At 40.3% G+C, this 20310-nt stretch overlaps 1 protein-coding gene across 1 annotated transcript; it reads left to right on the top strand.

Annotated features, from left to right (window-relative positions):
* Positions 1-279: 279 nt before the first annotated feature.
* Positions 280-18127, top strand: tmlhe (trimethyllysine hydroxylase, epsilon). The gene is made up of 8 exons (XM_042077189.1): positions 280-527; positions 804-972; positions 4522-4698; positions 7672-7951; positions 13651-13770; positions 14258-14494; positions 15110-15248; positions 17558-18127. The coding sequence occupies exons 2-8, from the start codon at positions 807-809 to the stop codon at positions 17687-17689; spliced, it is 1251 nt and encodes a 416-aa protein (XP_041933123.1). The 5' UTR covers positions 280-527; positions 804-806; the 3' UTR covers positions 17690-18127.
* Positions 18128-20310: the final 2183 nt, after the last annotated feature.

The raw sequence follows: 20310 nt of genomic DNA on the forward strand, positions 1-20310 counted from the left end.
CCACTCCACACAGTGCTCATGGGCATAGACAAGACACTCCCCTTTGGCTGGAGGCTGCTGTCCATCATGCCCAAAACCTCATGACACAAAAACAATTTCTTTCCATCTGCACTTGGAGATCTAAACAAAGCTCAGGGCCTCTCACTCCCCTCCCCAACAGACTTCCATTTGCACATGACACTCGGCACCCTCCCTTAGGCTGCTACATTTTCCCTCAGTGATTTGTCTCTTGATATGAAAATATGGCGGCGGGTCTATCTCTACCCAGCAAGTGTCGCTGTTGACTCATAGTCGGTCGAATAATATGTGCTGGCTTGACTCCTTTGAACTTGTCCACTCGTTTGCTGACCGGCCGCCCACCAACTTTTTCAGTCAGCGAGAGCTTATTAGACATTCTCTGGCGAGAGATTCATTTGTTCAATCATTCATTTGCGCATCGTTTATGACATAAAAGACCGCGGAAAGCGGTCTCGTTAGAATCTATAGTATTGCTGTGTTGCTGCGATTAACCAAGATAGTACCCGACAGTAAGTGTTTACAATGTGTAAATCTTGCCAACTGAATTAGCTAGAGTAGCCTAGTCCAATTCAGTTTGCAAGTTTGTTGGCTAGCTTCTAACAGGTAGAGTTCTGCCACGGTGATTTAGCTTTAGCTGCTAGATTTATTTCGAGTGTTATCAAGTAGCGCCATCCATTGCTAAGCAAAGTAGACTTAGCCATGACGTATTAGATATTTTACAGTAGGATGGAGGCGTGTAGCATTAGAAAGCGCATTCATTTAAATATGCATTTTCTGTTTTTCAGAATATGTTGCTGCGACGAATTCGCCTGCCTTGGTTTTCTGTGTTGAAGGCTCAGGTGACAATACCTGCTCGATTGCAACGTTCATGTGAAACTCTGAACAGCAACCGCTGGCTGCACACAACTCCTCACCCAAGCCTTTGCTCCTGGAAGGCCAGGGACGATTGTTTAGGTGAGTTAACAGCCTATGGTCTGCTAGAGCATCCAAACAAATAGTGAAATTGATGCCAGAGTTTGGGGTCCAGGTACCAGAACAGCAGATGCTATGGGAAAAGAGATCCCCTTGGGAAATGTAACCTTCACCAGCAGCTAAATTTGGTGTTCTAAAAGTTGTAGGTTAACTCAGAAGATGGGTTGACATTCGTCAAACAAACCATTTTGTCAAAGTAACTTATCCAGTAGAATTTTCTAGTCTTTATATGCAATCAGCAGAAATGTTTCATAAAATTCTTATTGGCATGATTTAACTGAAATATATATATATTGATGCCTGAAATGCAAAATTCTTAGGGGGCAGCGATGGAGCATAAAAAAATGCAGGCACCCTGCAGGATTTCGCATCGCTTAAGGCCTGCATACTCTAGGAGAGTGTTTCTTAATTTTTTTTCAGACCAAGGACCACTTAACCAATAAAAAAAAATCATGGACCACCTAGCTAAAAAAAATAGAGTAGACCTACTTCAACTGCATATTTATTACACAATAGGCCTACTCAATGAACCACCTGGCTTATTGTCTTTGCACCTTGCTTATTGTGTCAGATGATTCATATGATAAACTGGCATAGGTTACATAAGCAGTGTTGCAGAACTGTTTGGATTTACATACATCTTGTTTCAATATTGCAAACAACTCATCTACAGTATATTATATTTTATCACGTCTGCTCGTGGACCACTTGGGATAGGGTCATTCCACGTCAATTCAACCAGGGCCCACGCACTTAGGTCTCAAAAAATTCTGAAAAAATTACCAGGTGTACCTATGTTACTCAGGAGACACACTGTAAAATTACTTTTATGTAAGATCAATACTTTCCAAGATGCAGCCAGTTTTACAGTGGGAGGGGGTGTCGGCCTCTTTTTTTTTTTTTTTGTCAAAATTCACAAGCCCACAGCGCACGAACTAAACCATGTAGGAGGCTCAAATTTTGCATGTTGGTACATCAATAGGAATAGTATGTAGCAAAATCGTCACGTTTGGTCCGGATGATCCTGCATGGTCATTGCTGTCCCCCTTTTGGCTGGGCTCTGTTTAGGCCTTCAGAAGACATATTTGTACTCAACATAGGCTCTTGATTTATTTTCCTTACTGAGATAAGTAGAAACACTGAAAGCAATGAACAGAAAATGAATTCCTTCAGGGTCTGAACAGCAGACCTTACAAGTCTGAAAAATCATTTTGGTTCTCATTTTCAGAGCACCCAAACACCTTGTGGAAATGACCCGATAACTTGCGGACCACACTTTGAGAAACACTGCTCTAGGAGACGTGGGTATTAGTAAAAGTTTCAGATGTTTCTAGAAGTGGTCATGTCTTAAGAGTGTTTTGGCCAAGTTAAATACTTCAAATAGATTTTGGTCTTCAATCTCCCTCAGAAGTAGTGATGGGGACAAGACTGCATTATGTCGAGACAGAGTCTTTAAAGAGTCAAGACCGACACCGAGTCTTTGAGAAGGCAAGACCGAGTCGAGGCCGAGTCTTTAAGGAGCCAAGATCGCTTCGAAACCGACCAAAAAAAAAGAGTAGATTTTCATGAAAATCTGATGTGGTTCCAGACGTTTCTGTTATCAGCTTGTGGTAAAACTTGCACGCTGCACTGTGCTTTTTCTTTAAACTTCTTTGAGAAATGAATGTCTGGTGGTTCAAGTAACCAAATTTAATAAATACGGATTGCTCACTTATCTCGTCGATTATCACAACCAGAAGCGCATATTGGAAAGACCGTTTAGGCAAAAACCGTAGGTCAGGTTCCTTAAACCCTCAAGAATAACTGCCATGCTGTTTGGACAAAGATTGCATCTTTCAAAACCTTTGAAGCTGCATAGCACCATAGGATATATTAACGCCAGTCAGTATTATAACTTTTATTAAAATAAGAATATTTGTAATGGTGGATATTTTAGAATATACCATGAAATATACACAATAAAAAAAAAAATGGGGGGAAAAAGATCTTGTGGTCTCGCTCTAAAATTATGAGTCCGCCTCCTTCTAATGTAGGTGGAGACCGAGTCAAGAGCGATTATTTTTCCTTTCAACGAGACCAAGTAAGCATAAAATGGTCTTGAGACTGGTCTCGAGTACTACAACACTGCTCAGAAGTAAGAGCTGAAGAACACTGCTGGATTTAATGATCAGCTCAGTTTAGTAGGCTGCTTAGTAGCCCCCCCCCCCCCCCCCCCCCCCATACACACACACACACACACACACACATTCTTCACACAAAGTTGTGAAAGTATGCTACATAGGGAGAACACCGTACTTCATGGCATCATAAGTGTAAATCAATAGCCCAGAGCCTACAGTCAGCAGAGAGGGTCATGCACACTCTGCTGACAGACTGATAAGTGTATGCTGCCTTACAACTAAACAACTTGACAGCAACACATGATATGCTGATATTAATATTACTGATGAACTTCTTACAGATTGGCAGAGCTAATTTCCTGAAATGCACAAGCACAAGAATATATTTAATACTTTGTGCTATGGAAATGTAAGAATGGGTGAGTGACTAGAGGGCAGTTGTGCAGAAGTGGATCATCATCATTTTAGTTTTTATTTTCAAATATTTAAACAGTGATGTTATCTCCTATATCTCTAGCATGCCATTTTTTAACCTGAAATGGTATTTCTTGTGTTGAGTAGTGAGTACATCCCAGGTCAGACATGTTGCATATTATTGTTAGTTGGAAATCAAAACAGCCAGGCCCCCAAAATAACACGCCCTACAATTGATCTCGGTCTGTCAGCCTTCCATACACCGTATGTACTTTCAAAGCAATCACGTTGCATCAGACAGGTTGTGCTGGTGACAGTTGAGAAATTTCAGCATCAATAAAACTGGACACATGTACACTTGTACTACATATACAATCTAATCTCCCCCTTTCATTGTTAAGTTCATATAGGTATGAAGTAGATGTGTTTTCTTATATGATTGTTATCCTTTATAATGCCCGATTTTGTTTACAGATTCTGTAGCTGGGTTTCCATTGAAATGCATTTTAATGCACATTTTAACCAGTTGAATAAGAAATGGTTAAAATGTGTTCTGACTGGATATACTTGAAATTTGCATTTAATCTTCTAATGCTCATAAAAACACTATTAGTTAGAGGAGCGTGGACTAACTCTCTATTCACAGAAGGTATATTGTGATTAAAAATGATGGAATTTGTTGCATTTCTACCCACGTGTTTACATATTTCTACGTACGTGTTTCCATAAACGTTGCCCTGATGACCTTATGTTTTGATCTCACAGCTGATCAAAAGTCTTCTCTTGATTAGTATAACGCCCATTTTTGATTTGTATAACACGGTGGATGGAAACGCATGTAGATGCACATTCTCTTAGGCCAAATTGTCATGAAAGCTTGATTGGAAACTCGGCTATTGATCCTGTAGTCAGTACTAATAATGTCAGAATTTGTGCTAAATTGACTGTGTCACTATTTAACTAATGTTATGAACTGTAATTCAACTCAATTTGGCAGAGCTTAAATATGGTGGACTAGTCATGCAGTTTGACTACATGTGGCTGAGGGACCACTGCCGCTCTGCATCGTGTTATAACAGCAAGACCAATCAACGGAGCCTGGACACTGCCAGTATTGACCTCAGTATACGTCCAGACCAGACAAGGGTTGATAATGAAAATCTTTTCTTGACATGTGAGTTCAACTCTATTAGTGTCTCTCTTGAATAGTCTAAAGTGCCTCAGTGGGCACTGGCTTAACTGAAAGTCTTACTAGAGTGACCATAAGACAGTCCAGATATGTTACACTATAAATGTATTGGAAGTACAAAACACTTTGGCATGTGCTTACTGTTAAAATCTGCAGATACACTAATGAAAGTACACTGAAATGTCTAGTATGGGTCACAGAGACACTCCGCTGTGATTGTACTCCAGTATTTAGGAACAACTTCTCTGACCTTGTGCCAATACATTGGCATGAAAAAGTTTGGGTGCCCCTGGGTCAATATTTCTGTTACTGTGAATAGTGAGAAGATGAACCGATCTCCCTAAAAGCATAACATTTTAAAAGCCAACATTTTAAATCAAGATCAGTGTATTATTTTTGTTTTGTACAATTTAGATTGAAAATAGAAAATGAGCACCATGCTACATGATAACGCTTACCAAGTCCGCTGACCTACAGTATTGCTTGTTTATGCTCATCGTAAGGAAAGGTCCAGTAATGCAAATTTAAAAATTTGTTAGATCAGATTAGATTAGATTCAACTTTGTCATTGTACAGAGTACAAGTACAGAGACAATGAAATGCAGAAATGATAAATAGCAACTCAAATCTTAACAATTGGCAGCAGTGGGCTCCTCTAATCAGCTCCTTAGCACTCTCCAAATTGAAATACTGTAATTAGCCCATTTTACAAGATGTCGCTACCGTGTAAACCTACTTCTGAAATTTCAAAGCAATCGTGACTTGCCAGCTGTCTGCTGTCAACAAACATGGGCGCGTTCTTCATAATTTTTTGGCCTTCATAATTTTTTGGCCATTCCATAAAGAGGATATTGATGATGCGATACGTACCTTGCTCGGCATAACCCCTCCCTAGAAAGTAAAAGTCCTGCTACCCCAAAGGCAAAAATCTGAATTCTGAAATCAGAATATGCCAGCCCTAATGAGATCTTATTGGTTTCTCCAAAGGGTCCCTAAGGTGAGATAAGAATAGATTTAGATGCTGTGCTGTGAAATAGCCCTCTTTTCTCAGCCAAGGTCCAATTTAAGTTCACTTTAATATCTCAAAATACTCAGTATCTTGACAAGCATTCAGTAAACAATGGATTTTATTGAGCGGTGCCGAAAAAAAAGGCGAAAGGGGTTGTATTGGAAATGATGGGATCTAATGTAATCGAACATCAAAAGCGGACTGTGTCGCTCTCCTGTCTAGGGATGCACAATATGCAACGCTCAGACCATAATAAGTTGTATTTCGTTCCAATGGTAACACAAATGGTTTGCCTTAACTGACGAGTTTAAATGATTTCCAATATATTCCAATATGCTAGTGATGCACAAATCCAATATTGTGCATCACTAGCATGCGCGTGCCGTGTGGAGGCCTATAGGCTACAACAGAGATGGTTTAAGTTTGGACCGTTTGCCATGCCTTCAGATATTAGATATATCTTCCTTGGATGGCAGAATTTTATATATCATTTAAAGAGAAACTATACAGTTACTTGCTTTCTGCTTCTTTTCGCTAGCTCTGCCATGACAAATGTCTGAGAAACTCCATTGCTACCTGGTGCCTGGCATGTATGTGTGCAGTGCAGTAAAGCAATTTGTTACATTGCAAGGCTGCGAGACTTTCTGGGCCAAATGTACTAACGCTTTTGCGCCCACATCAGGCATATTTGTTTCGCAACATGTGCATAGAATCATGGCGATGTATGTACAAACAGGCCGCACTGAGGTAAAAGAGCAGACTGCCTGTTGCGAGAGCTGAAAATGGCAAATTGCGCTTTTCCGTGTCATGCCTATGTATTCATGGGAGGATCAAGGAGAAAGTGGGAGTTTACCGTAAAGAGATGGGAGGGGAAGCATAAAGAGCGCCTAATTATGTATTTTGCGGTATGTACAAAAATGGCCCGTGAAAGCGCACGTCTATTCTGCGCCTAAATATTTCCGCCTTGTACAAGCAAGTGTTAATCCAAATAATGCGTCAATAAGAGAATCTTTCAAAGACAACTTTGTACTATATCAAAAGCAACCTTAACTTTCGTTGGCCTTTCGAATGTCTTACTTTCTCTTTCACGTCATCCACTTAAACTTTCCTATTTGCTAGATTTGATCTTCCATAGCCTACTTGCACAAGTTTTTTCAACCCGAAAAAAAAAGTCATAACCATTTCTACTCCGAAGCTGTTCAGTTAAGGTAAATTATTAATTAAAAACGGCATAGTTCCCCTTTAAACTAAAATCAGAGTGTAAAGGGTAGGAAACTACAAACGCTGTAAAAAATCGTCTTTCTGCAGTAGATTAGCACAAGATGTACAGTAGCAAGATGTAGCAATTCAAAGTTCCCGGATGTGCCGGTCTAACGTATACCGACAGCATTTTAGAGCAACGTATTCTGGTCTTTTTTTTTCTTCTTTTTTTTTAAACCTAATTTAATATTCCTTACTGTTTTTATTCATTCATATTTGTTTATGTTGTTAATGACACTTTTTTTCTGTGATGTGCAAACTAAACAGGGTCTTTAAATAAATGTCATCTATAACTTTGTGCCTTTTAGAGGTCATCTTTTACTCGCTTAGCTTTTCACAGTAAGATACATTTTGACCAGGGGTGTCCAAACTTTTGCAAGCTATTGTATGTTTAATATCTAAAACAGAGATAAGGCAGGGAAGACTTTGAGTGTCATAAAATCCACAAGGGAATGCTGTGTACGCATTAACTAAGGACACCATAACCAAATTGATGGTGACGTGGTTACACAGTAACTCCCTTTAACCTTTCCAAGCGTCAGCAGACAATATATTATCTTTCTGGTGGCTGATAAACATGTTGTCTTTCATTTTTATGTTTTATAAATGTTGATCATCTATCCTGTATGGCAGTAAAAATATAAAAGGTTGCTATAGTTACTAGATCTTCATTTCAATGACCCTTTCAGGGCCAGATGGTCACATTACACAATATAAACTGGATTGGCTAGTACAGAACAGCTATGAGGGTCAGAAACATAGTGCCATGCAGCCACGTAACCTATGGAATGCCAGCAGCTACACACGTGCTGATGCTCGCTCTGCCAGATGGGAGAAGTTCATGAGCTGTGACCAAGAGCTGAAACTTTTTCTCAACAACTTCTTGCTCTATGGCATTGCCTTCGTGGAGGATGTGCCAGCGACTGTTGAAGCCACAGAACTGGTGACACAGAGAGTCAGTCTCATTAGGTGAGCCATATCTCAGAGCACTTTTTGCTTTATTTGAACTGTTTTGGGATATGTTATCTAACTGATTTCCTTTTTCTTATATTGCTAGTTTTACTAGTTGCCCTTTTGAAAATCTGAATCAGAGAAATTGTATTGTCCTCCCCACAGGCCACTAGGTGGTATCATAGCTTGAACAATGCACTCATCCTCCCTTCTCTATTGAGGGAGGTGGAGGTGTGTCCATGATCATAAGCAGCACCCAAGAACCATACTGTGTCTAATAGGACACACACACACTGTATGTCTAATGTATCACAAACACACATTTCTGTCTGACTTCTGCATCACCGGTCATATGAATGGGCCTGTTACCCTTACATGTCAAAAGCCTCTGTTGACCTTGTCTGCTTAGACAGATGAAATGGTAATATTCATCCCTAATCTCCTAACTTATGAGACAATGCTATAGCAGATGAATGATTTAAGCAAATTTAAACAAAACCAAAGCAATTATCATGAAACTTTAATATAATAGAATCACAAAGGATCTCAATGCCCTACACCCTTTTGGAATGTTTCAGTAAATGTATTTTCCAAACTGGTCCATGGCTTTTACTGGGCTGTGTGAGGTCATAGGCCTTCAGTGAAAAGCAGTCTTGGGCAATATTCACAAATCCATTGCGGTAAAGAAAACTGTCAATCACACCTAAAACTTTTTGAGGAGATATTCATTTAACGTTACAGTTATTAGTTTTCCCAGTTTTTCAACAAGTTTGCTGAATATATCAGCCATTTACATTACATTACATTACATTACATTACATTTGGCTGACGCTTTTTTAACCAAAGCGACTAACAACATGGTAAACAGTAAGTTTTAGAACAATTCTCACAATTTTAGGACAGTTTAAAAAACATTAGAGTACAGTAAGAATAAGTGCGTCGGTGAGTGCTGTTTTTAACAGTTACTTGTCAGTTTAAAATGGCTGGTGAGTGCTAGGATCAGTAAGACTTGTTGTAAGTGTTGCTATGAGAGTAGATGTTCTCTAACGAGCTGGGTCTTCAGGAGTTTTTTGAAAGTGGAGAAGGATGTCCCTGCCCTTGTAGGAACTGGCAGTGTGTTCCACCAACGAGGAACAACAGATGAGAAAAGTTTGGATTGGCTTGAGCGTACCGGTGGTAGAGCTAGACGTCGTTCGTCAGAGGAGCGCAGCGGTCTGGAGGTAGTGTAAGTCTGTATGAGGGCATTCAAGTAGGTGGGAACAGAACCGGAGACTACTTTGTAGGCAAGCGTTAGAGACTTGAATTTGATGCGGGCCGCCATAGGTAGCCAGTGTACAGTGGGTCCCCGTTAAGTTTGGACGGGTTCCTTCATGAATCACGCACCCCATTTTCTCAGCAGAAATGGCATAAACTGCAGTTGACACAAACAACCACAAGGTGTCACTTGGGTGCCACTACTATTTTTGATGCGACTGACTTACTGCTTCCATGACGCAGCGGGGGCACGGGAACTTAAATTGATCACGGTAGTTTAAGCTTACACTTGACAAAACATTCTAATATGAAAATGTAGATGCAATTGATGTAAAATGGTGCAGCTCCTTTAAGAAAGCACCGTGTGCAGGGATGGAGAGAGAGAAAGCGAGAGGGGATAGGCCCATGTGTGTTAGAACTTAGCGTGTGGAAAAAGTACGTGCTGTTGAGACTGGAGCGAGTCATATTCAAAATAATGCAAAAAAAGCAATTATCCTCATTCATTGCAACCAAAGCATGCCTGCTTGCCGACGTTCAAACGAAAAATATATCAAAGCACCTTTTGCTTTTGAATGTAGCACGAAAAAATGTTTAAACAGCTGGACAAATGATTTAGCTAATTGATTATATAACCTGTACACCAGCAATTGTTGAACATTTACCTGTACAAGTACATTGACAGTAGCCCAGCCTAACAGCATGTTGTAGGCCTACTGTAGAAATTTCACTTAAATTGCAACCGCAACATGCCGGCTTGCCAACGTTCAAACGACAACGAAAAAGATAATAAAACAACAAGAGGGTTGAGTCTGAATGACACTGAGTTTTTAGACACTGAGTTTTTGTAGTTAAGAAATATTTTCGTATAAAAATATGGTCATTCTTCAATCTCCTTCACTGACGCCTATGGAAAAGGCTTAACGTCCCAAAACAACGATCAATGATCATCAAATTTCTCTCTCACATTGCTCCTCATAACCATCTATAAAAAAGTGTTTTTTCTTTTCTTTTTGAGCACATCTGAATCCCAGGACATAACGCACTGGACCTTATAATAGGCTCGAGATATAATTCCAAAGGGGGCAGATAGGGGCCACTGCACTTAAAACTTAAAAAGATGAAGCTTTCCGAACTTTGAAATTGCGATCAGTGACTGGCATCGGGTGAACGAAGCTTTTCGAAGTTGAACAGGCTATTAAAAACTATTTGCGCACCTCCATGTCACAGGAGAGACTGGGCTCTCCCTTCTATGAAAAAGATGTTGGGCTACCTGCAAACTGGCCTATGATTTCATTGCTGAGTTTGCGGCAAAACAAGAAAATGTTTTTTTTCCTGAGTCAGGATATGGCGAGTCAGTGTCATTTATTTGTCCAATGTTAGCCTATAGATACAGACCAGTACATCTTATCAATAGTTTTAATGTCGTGTGTGTTTCTGCTCATTGACAAATACCGTTCAGCACAATGATTCATGCCCAATTAATTCCCCCTGTTAAAGTGTTCGCCTTTGTTACACTATTTGGTTTCGTGATGTAGCCTATGATAAACACCATATGGCCATATATGGGACTCAGCTAATGTTATAGGCTATACAATTGAATTTCCCCTCTTAAAGGCAAGCTATGTAGCTTATTAGACTAGGCTACTATTAAAATACACCGACGGTAGCCTTGGCTATGTGTAAAGTAAGCTATCGCATGATTTCATGCACGTAAGTGAAAAGGGCCTTGCATCTGTCAAGTTCGCACAGGGCCTCGCATCCCCTTGCGACGGCCCTGCAGCTCCTCCTAAGACAGCGAGGAAAAAGTTAAAATACGCGATAAACCCGGGAAAAGTTGACAGGTTAGCTGTTAGCTGTAGCTGGATGAGCAGCGGGGTAACGTGTGCGCTTTTGGGTTGGTTGTAGACCAGGCGCGCCGCCGCGTTCTGGATCATCTGAAGTGGTTTCACTGCACAGGCTGGGTGACCTGTCAGGAGGGCATTGCAGTAGTCGAGTCGTGAGATGACTATTGCCTGAACCAGAAGTTGGGTAGCATTTTTTACAAACAAAGTAGCGGCAATCAGCAGTCAATTCTCTACATGCCCACTCAACGCATCTGACTCAGATACCGCACTCCTACAACCTCTAGGGACTGCTGGAACATCCTTTTCAGCATTCACGCCTCTCTCCGAGAGTGAAGTATCCAGACTCCTGACATGCAGCCGTCCTACCACATGCTCGCTGGACCCTATACCTAAGAGCCTACTTCAGTCCATCAGCCCGACCATCGCTCCAGCTATCACACATGTGATCAATGCCTCGCTAACCTCCGGCACATTTCCAACAGCGTTCAAAATGGCCCGGGTAACACCGTTACTTAAGAAAGCTTCTCTCAATCCTGCTCAAGTCGAGAACTACCGCCCTGTCTCACTACTGCCTTTCCTATCCAAAGGCATTGAACGAGCAGTCTCCAAACAGGTCTCTGACTTCCTTTCACAGAACAACCTTCTGGATCCAAATCAGTCTGTGTTCAAAAGCGGCCACTCTACCGAAACGGCTCTGCTGTCTGTAACAGAAGCCTTAAAAGAAGCCAGGGCGACCGCTCGGTCATCAGTACTCATTCTGCTTGACTTATCGGCTGCCTTTGACACGGTTAATCACCGTATCCTTCTCTCTATACTCGCTGACATGGGAATCTCCGGTTCTGCTCTCTCCTGGTTTGAATCCTACCTCACAGGACGCTCGTTTAACGTATCATGGCTTGGTCAGCTATCTGCACCTCACCATCTCACCACAGGGGTCCCCCAGGGCTCAGTGCTGGGCCCCCTCCTCTTTGCTATCTACACCACCTCCTTGGGACAGATTATCCGTTCGCACGGCTTCTCATACCACTGCTATGCAGACGACACACAGCTCTATCTGTCCTTTCCACCTGATGACCCCTTGGTTTCAGCACGGATCTCGGATTGCCTTTCAGACATAGCTACATGGATGAAGGCACACCACCTCCAGCTGAACCTCTCAAAGACTGAACTGCTGGTCATCCCAGCTAAACCTACCATACACCACGACATCAACATCAAATCTGACTCCCTGTCTGTTTCACCGACCAGGACTGCAAGAAATCTAGGAGTTGTTCTCGACAACCAACTAAACTTCTCAGATCATGTTGCCTCAGTCGCCCGGTCATGCCGTTTCGCACTCTACAACATACGGAAAATCAGGACTTACTTGACTCGAGTAACAACCTTCCCCACCCATTCACCATCTGTTGTCAAATGATAGCCCTCCATCTGTCATGACAAAACAAATGTGACCGAGTAAAGAGTGGAAGGAGAATAAGACAATACTGATAAATATAACAGCAAGCAGCAATGAGGGGACCAACCAGCCCACCATGGCAACTCAATGCTATTACATCAGACACATAGCACTCACACCCTATGCTCACACCTGTTTCCTGTCAAGCAACCGAAGATTGGCAAATATATAAGGTCACTTCCTGTTGGTGCAGGTGCAGAGATGAAACTTGGTAAAAATTAATAATGGGACTGTCCTGAATAAATGTGCCAAATTTTACAACTTTTTACCTGTGCTATGGGTTGCCATAGACTCCCATGGCAGAAGAAAGATGCATAGTAAGGAAAGGTAAAAATACAATAGATGCCTTTGCAGCTTCTCTGCTTGGCCTCTAATAATTCTGATGCTGAAATATGAGACAACATAGATTAAAAAAAAAAATAGCTATATAAAAAATAGCTAAGATGGGGGGGAAAAAGCACTAGAATCATTATTGTTTTGTCATATGTTCTGCGACCTTGTCAAGTTTTTGACTGCATTATTGTTCCTCTTAAAATGAGAGTACACTTCATATTGTTATGGTATTGAATATTTTCAGAAATAAAACCTTCCCATGCTGTCTTGACCTCAACCAATATATATATCCTTTTTTAGGTCTTTGTTTTCTGCTCACCTACTGAAGTTAGATGTAACCACAATGATGTGTCCGGCTGGACTGGAAACAGCTCCTTATGAGTTCTGTTTAATTAATATGTGTGTGAGATAGATGGCTGCTATTACTGAGACTAATGGCAACTTGTGATAATGAATAAATTACTTCAGTTGGATTTTTACTAAAATAGTCTGGCTAAAAAAAACTAATACTGCATTGATAATTGTTAGCAAAACATCTCCATTTTGTTACCTGTGCTTGGAAGGCCAATTAAGAAAAATGTTCCCCATGGCCGAGGGTTGCTGTGCTTCAGCTGTTATGGTGAAAACAGCTTGTCCTCTTGCGATCAGTGGGTTATAACAGGATACTTTTGCTAGATAAATGCTCTTTCAACCCTTCCAGATTACTTCTGAATGTTTGATGTCAGGAATATGAATGTTGGAGTGAAATGGATAGTTTGTAGTTCTGTATTTTGATCAAACTGATGGTTGTAATACCAGGCCTCGTTGTGCATTATTTTGTAACTACCCAGGGAGACAATGTATGGAAGGATGTGGAGTTTTACCTCTGACTATTCCCGAGGAGACACGGCCTATACCAAACTGGCATTAGACCGCCACACTGATACTGCATATTTTCAGGAGCCCTGTGGGTAAGTTCTCCTATCTGGCTCAGTCTTGACATCCTGATCATCCAATTCATCTGCTGTCTCTAGCATTTGTTACACATTGGGCAGATACTAACCCAATTCGACTCACAAACAAGGTAGATTACTAGATTAGATTTTGAAAATAAGTTCTTCCTGTTGTAGATTATTAATGAGGACTTTCCTATGGAATTCACAGTATTAGGAATATTTTATTTAAATTTAATATTTTATTATTTTACACTTTGGATTACAACCGTCCTTATTGTAGGGAGTACATGCAGTGTTCTTGAAAGGAATTATATTATTTATTTGATTATAATTATATATCCCAACATCAACCAGCAATGCATTGTTCTGATTTCTCTTCATGCCAGATTTATAAAATACAGGAAAACACATTGTTGTGATCCTGCAACATCAATCAGTTTAAATAATATAGTCAGTTTCTTTGTTGTTGATAATCCTTTGGGTGTTTTGTTTGTTGTCACAGGATCCAAGTGTTCCACTGTCTTAGACACGAGGGCACTGGTGGCAGGACACTGCTTGTGGACGGCTTCCATGCGGCAGACCAAGTTCTTCAGAGGTCGCCTGAGCTCTTTGCGATCCTCTCACAGGTGCCCATAAAGCATGAGTACATAGAGAATCTCAGTGATCATTGCAACCACATGATTGGCATCGGTCCAGTACTGAACGTTTACCCGTGGAACAATGAAGTCTACATGATTCGGTATGTTCACAGTGACACAGTATTCATAGTTATCCATCACAGTGGGCTTACTGGAAGCTTCTCTCCTTTTTGTACATATCTTTACATCCATTCCAATTTACATCCATACTGCTCATGTCATTTTGTAAATAGTATAATAATCATTGAGGTAAAGTAAATACATTGCCACTATGGCATTCGGCCTAAGACTGTTCTAACAGTGTAGTAGTTCATTCTGAAACCCTATTTGGACAGGATTAGTTTCACATGGGGACGTGGGGTAAAGTAATTATCACCAGGGGTTTTAGTCCCGTCCGAATCCGCCATGTCAGTAATTACTACGGAAAATGTCAGTAGAAATTACGGCGACTTTTACATTCTGTAAAATGGTCTGGAAAAAATACCTCGAGTAAAATTAATCCTGTACGAATATGACCCCCTGTAAAAATGTATGTAGATATTCCGTCATATCCTGTTAAAGCATAGTTTTCCACGTTTTTTTGAGCATGAAGGCGCTTGAAGAATAGGACTTAATTAAGATATTTCCTAAAAATGGCACATCAGTATAGTTTGGCTAAAACCTGTATAAAGTGGCAGATTTACAGTGGAACTTTAACCCCCTTTTTTCTCCTGCAGCTATAATAATTATGACCGTGCAGTGATCAACACAGTCTCACAAGATGTGGTTCAGCGTTGGTACAGGGCGCATCGTGCGTTGACCTCAGAGCTAAGAAATCCAGAGAATGAGCTGTGGGTGAAGCTGAAGCCTGGGAAGGTACAGTTGCATCTTCACTATTTCTGTTAAACTTTCAATGTGTATGTAGGCAATGCTTGATTATGTATTTTCTTTACAGTACAAGATGTATTTAATTTGAATAAATCCTTATGATTTGCTTCTTATTAGCAGCCTAGCACAAAAAAATGTTGTCAGATAGTCTCAAAACCTAAATTGACTATGTCATGTCCCACTCTCAGTACAACAAGAGACTAAGCAAGGTAACTTAAAACATGAATATTCTTCAGTATTCTTGATTAATTATTGTTGGCGTGAATGTTTTTAAGTATAATTTTTCAAAATTGTTTGTATTGTCCATGCTTTCAGTCTTTCACCTGATCATGGACAGACATATCCAACACTATCAACTTGTATTTAACATAAACGTTTCTAAAACTTTTTCAGACCAATGACCTCTTAACCTATAAAAACAAACACAGGGACCACCTAGCTAAAAAAATAGTCCTACTTCAACAGTATAATAACATAATAGGCCTACTCACTGAACCACCTTGCTTATTGTCTTTTTTTTATTATATTTTACCACATCTCTCGCGGACCACCAGTGGTCCCCAGACTACACTTCGCTCGCGTATCCGCACCATCCGCCCCATAAAAACGCATTCTATTGACACATTCCATGCACCATGCTTTTTAGCCGCCCTACATGATAACATATAACAAAATCAAAATGTGCAACTTGTCTATGAGCTATCACACTAAACAAAACAGTGTGGAAGACAACATTATTATGAAACACAAAGATAGGCTTAAGATAAAAAAAAAATATCACCGGTGGGAGACATACCACAGTTTGGGAATCCCTGCCATAGATGAATGAAGACCCAGTCAGGCAATGGTACAAAAATCAGGAACAGTTTTATATACAATGATGCACATCAAGGGAGAGAGAACAAGCAAATAGTCTGGGTTTAAGTATCCCTCCAGGTTGACCGGAGATGCTGTTGGTCATCCCATTTTACGTGGACCACACTGAATCAGACCCTGAGTAGTGCCAACCTGGCAACACAGAGCAGATAATTACTGACCCATGGGGGTGCACCCATGTAGAACGGTGACACACAGCACAAACATAATATCCCCCCTTATCTCTGAAGACATAGCCATATAAAGATATACTCAGAAATGGTACAGGAACAGAATGAACAGTTGAAGATGTGGAAGAACACAGAACAAAGCTAACCAAGCTGTATCCATTCATAATTCAGACTAAATAAGGACACATAATAAGAAGCATAAATAAGAAACCTAGGGACAAACTACAGTATGTATGACTATGAAAATCATAACACATGAATTCTAGTATTATGGTGAATAAAATTGTATTAAACATAGATGTTAAAGGAGACAGATGTGGTTGGTTGTCGCCATATTGTGTTCCGAACATCTAAAAATACTTTCAAGGCATATGTAAGGGATAATGGACGACACGGTGTATGGTTCACAGAAAGAAAAACACATTCAAGGTAGTAAAACGGTCGGTCCCGACACGCCAGCAGAGGTTGCTATGGCCAAAGGCCAGTCGTTAGTTCCATCTCTCCCGTTGTCAAGTGGGCATATCCCAGGATTCTGATGAACCTTAGCTTTGAAACATTGCTATTTTATTTGGCCTACTGCCATGTAACTTGCTAAAAACCACCTCTGTCATATGCTACAATGTTGCTATGTTCTGAACGTCGGTATTTTACAGCGTGGATGCAACGTGACAGTTAATTTAAACGAGTTTGGCGAAAGTGTGATGCGGCCAAAAAACTGGACCTACTTCATAGGTGTGCAAATAAACTATGGTTGTTACACGTGCTAAAGAACACATGACAATGGGAAAATCAACCAAGCAGTGGTGTAAACCCGAATGTAGCACACCCAAATGTGAATGCAATGATGTGTTGCATTAAAGAGAGATATGTTCAGAGAAATCTTTGCTTCCATTCCTTTTCTGGTCTCATGATGTACAGCCATTTGTCTCTCAATCTATCAGTCTTACCAACTTTAATGTAATTTGGCCTTAAAATCAACTTACTAGGGTTGATTTTCTGAAGACAAAATTACATTCTTAGCTAAGTGACGTAGACACAAAATATGCATTCTTTCTTTTAAATCTCCAAAAAATGTTATTCAGTGTAGCTTTTCATTAGTAACTCTTATTTTCTCCTGCCTTAAAAAATGATGTGTTTTAACTTCTTGCCTTACCAACCTCATGCTGTCAGAGGCTGCACTTAAGTTACTGTTGATGTCAGTTTAATTAATTTTATTCTAAATTTACTTCCAAAATGAACTCATCCCACAAGGTCATCTTTATTGACAACTGGCGGGTTCTGCATGGAAGAGAGTCGTTTACAGGCCTGAGGCAATTGTGTGGATGCTACCTGACCCGTGATGATGTCCTCAACACGGCACGCTCACTGGGGCTCAAGGCATGAAGACATTAGGCTCTCCTCTCAAAACTCTCAAATCAACTCCAATAGATGGGTGTAAAGACCAACCATACAATGTTCCCTATGAAATCAAATGGCTTTGGGCACAATGCACTTTGTAAAAAAAACAAAAACTTGTCATTGAAAAAGTTGCTATATTCTCTATCAGTTATTATTGTCAGTTCACGTTATTTACATTAGGAATCAATCACTCAACACTTTATCCGTATGTTTCCTCATTTACAGACCTAGCATTCACAATATTACTAAAATTGGTAAAATGAAATCTCAACTTACATTTTGATTTGTGCTGCTTGTGATTTAAGTAATCAAGTATTGTTTATATACTCGCCCTCTGCTTGGTTCCCCATACTGATTCAACCTCAACTAAATTGTGTGTAAATAAAAACAACAGTGTGCAGGATTCTGCTTCTTTGAAAGTTACACGTATATTGTACAATGTTCATTCATTGTGATGATGATAAATGGTCATGTGAAGGACAGATAAACAAGCATGTCATTCCCTGCTAGTAGTAGCCCAGTTTATTCACTTTGTAATTTTATCATCCAAGTCCATGTTTGCAAACTAACTCCTATTTATCACTGTTAATATTTCAAAGCAGATATGTTGACTTTTTGCCACCGTTTAATATTATAGTTATTATAGTTAATATGGTTAAAAGGGTACAGTAGTTATTATATTATTGTTGAAAATGATTTAAACAACTAGTGCAGTGTCTGTTCAAGCATGCTGTTCCTGTAGAAAACCTGTAGCCCAATTACAGTGCCTATAAAAAGTCTTCAGGCCCATGCTAAAGTTGACTAAAAAGAGGAATAAAAAAATCTTTTGAAAATGCATCTTAATGCCTTAATTAAAAAAATTAGGAAAATTTATGTTAAATTTCCATAGAACCAGGCAGATGTTTATTTTTAAAGGCCAGTTATTTCATGGATCCAGGGTACTATACATCCTGATAAAGTTCCCTTGGCCTTTGGAATTAAAATAACCCCACATCATCACATACCCTTCAACATACCTAGAGATTGGGATGGGGGGGGGGGTAGCAAGGGTAGTCGGTGGACGGGCTTAAAATAATGACAACAGAGTTGCGACGGTTCCATGTGAATTCCCTGCTACTTGAAAACAAAGAAGATGGATGCTGCTCCTGGCAAAAAGCGCGACTTGTGTTAAACTTTTTTTAAGTTGGTAAAAGTTTGATGGTGGGAAAATGCATGGGACTATCTTGTTGCGTGCAGAGGGAATTTGAAAGACAACCGTTTATCCCGCCCCTCGGATTGAGCACTGCCAATGGTGAGTTTCCAGACCCTACTTCTTGATCTGGATCTGGCTCGTCAGGCTAGCTCTCGCTGTCATGCGAGAGGAAATGACTCTCAGAGGTCTCACCGCACAGAGACTGGTCTCACTTCTTCCTTTTCTGTCCAAAATGTTTTCTACATTTGTGAAATATACAAATTTCTCCTACACTTGTGAAATATCATGCTGGATTTTTTTCCAGAATCTGTTTAATTTCATCCATCAGATTTTAAGAATTGACACTCAACTGAAGAGGGACTCCTTAGCAGATGTGGAGATTCCAACAGTGAATCTATTATGTTGCTTCATCTTGAGAACTCTTTGCTGAATTGAACGTTCTGTCTCAGGCGAGTTCTTCAGTGTGCCATTGGCTGAGTTCCTCAGGGGTCGAACCTTCCATTCTCATGTTTTTCTTATGCAAATAGCACCCAGTCTGTACCTATTCCATCTGGAAAGCCATCACAGTCTTTGTTTTGGTCTCTCAATCTTATGGATATCTCGGTGTGGATGAAAGACCCCCATACAATAAATAATTAATTTATTTTCAGCTACATATTTAGAGGTCATGCAAGTAACCTCCACCGATCGCACTCCTATTTTAACATCATGAAGATTAGGCCCTATGTGGTCAGTCTGCTGTACAGCCATGGAGATGTAGTTCTACACCTTGACTGCTCCACTACCCTACTTGCAAGTCAGACTGCCTCAAATGACTCAGAATAAATCATACCCAATATTCAGTCAGGGCATACTTTTCATTGCTCTTAACTGGTTCCCCACATATATTTCAGCTAAATAGTACTGATGCTCACAGCAGCAAGCATGACAAGATTCATCGACTTGACATACCTAATGCTGATTTACCTTTCAGCTCTTTTACTATAGACCCTTTCAACAATAAAAACAAAAACAATGCTTGAATGTTCTATTTGGTTCCCAATCTACTTCCTCTGCATTAAGATAACATATGGAATGTTAAAACGGAAGCCTTGTGGGGCCAACTATGATGCTGATAATGGAACTCTCTTGAAAGGGTCCATAGGATTGTTTAGAGTCTGCTTGTGTCACCAGTGTGTGGCAAGAGGTTACCTCCTCTGTGGGCCCATGTTAGAGGAAACACTGAACTATTGTTGGTCATGGACTATCCCTGGGAAAAACAACCTTCCTTTTGTATGCACATGCTTTTGAACCTGTGACTTATCTCTTTTTTTTATGCACTTCCTCTTGCAGTTCCTCTGCAAAAAGCTGTCAGACATGCGAGGGCTGTTTCCTTGTGCTGGACTCTACCCTTATGTGCATTGCTGTGGATGAA

Source organism: Alosa sapidissima, chromosome 21 (genome assembly GCF_018492685.1).
Source record: "Alosa sapidissima isolate fAloSap1 chromosome 21, fAloSap1.pri, whole genome shotgun sequence".
Lineage (NCBI taxonomy): Eukaryota > Metazoa > Chordata > Actinopteri > Clupeiformes > Clupeidae > Alosa > Alosa sapidissima.

Excerpts from the sequence above, each read along its gene's own strand:
- tmlhe (XM_042077189.1), top strand. The coding sequence starts at position 807 with ATGTTGCTGCGACGAATTCGCCTGCCTTGGTTTTCTGTGTTGAAGGCT. Across the intron at positions 13,771-14,257 it reads TATTTTCAGGAGCCCTGTGG|GATCCAAGTGTTCCACTGTC; the intron begins GTAAGTTCTCCT and ends TTGTTGTCACAG. Across the intron at positions 14,495-15,109 it reads AATGAAGTCTACATGATTCG|CTATAATAATTATGACCGTG; the intron begins GTATGTTCACAG and ends TTTCTCCTGCAG.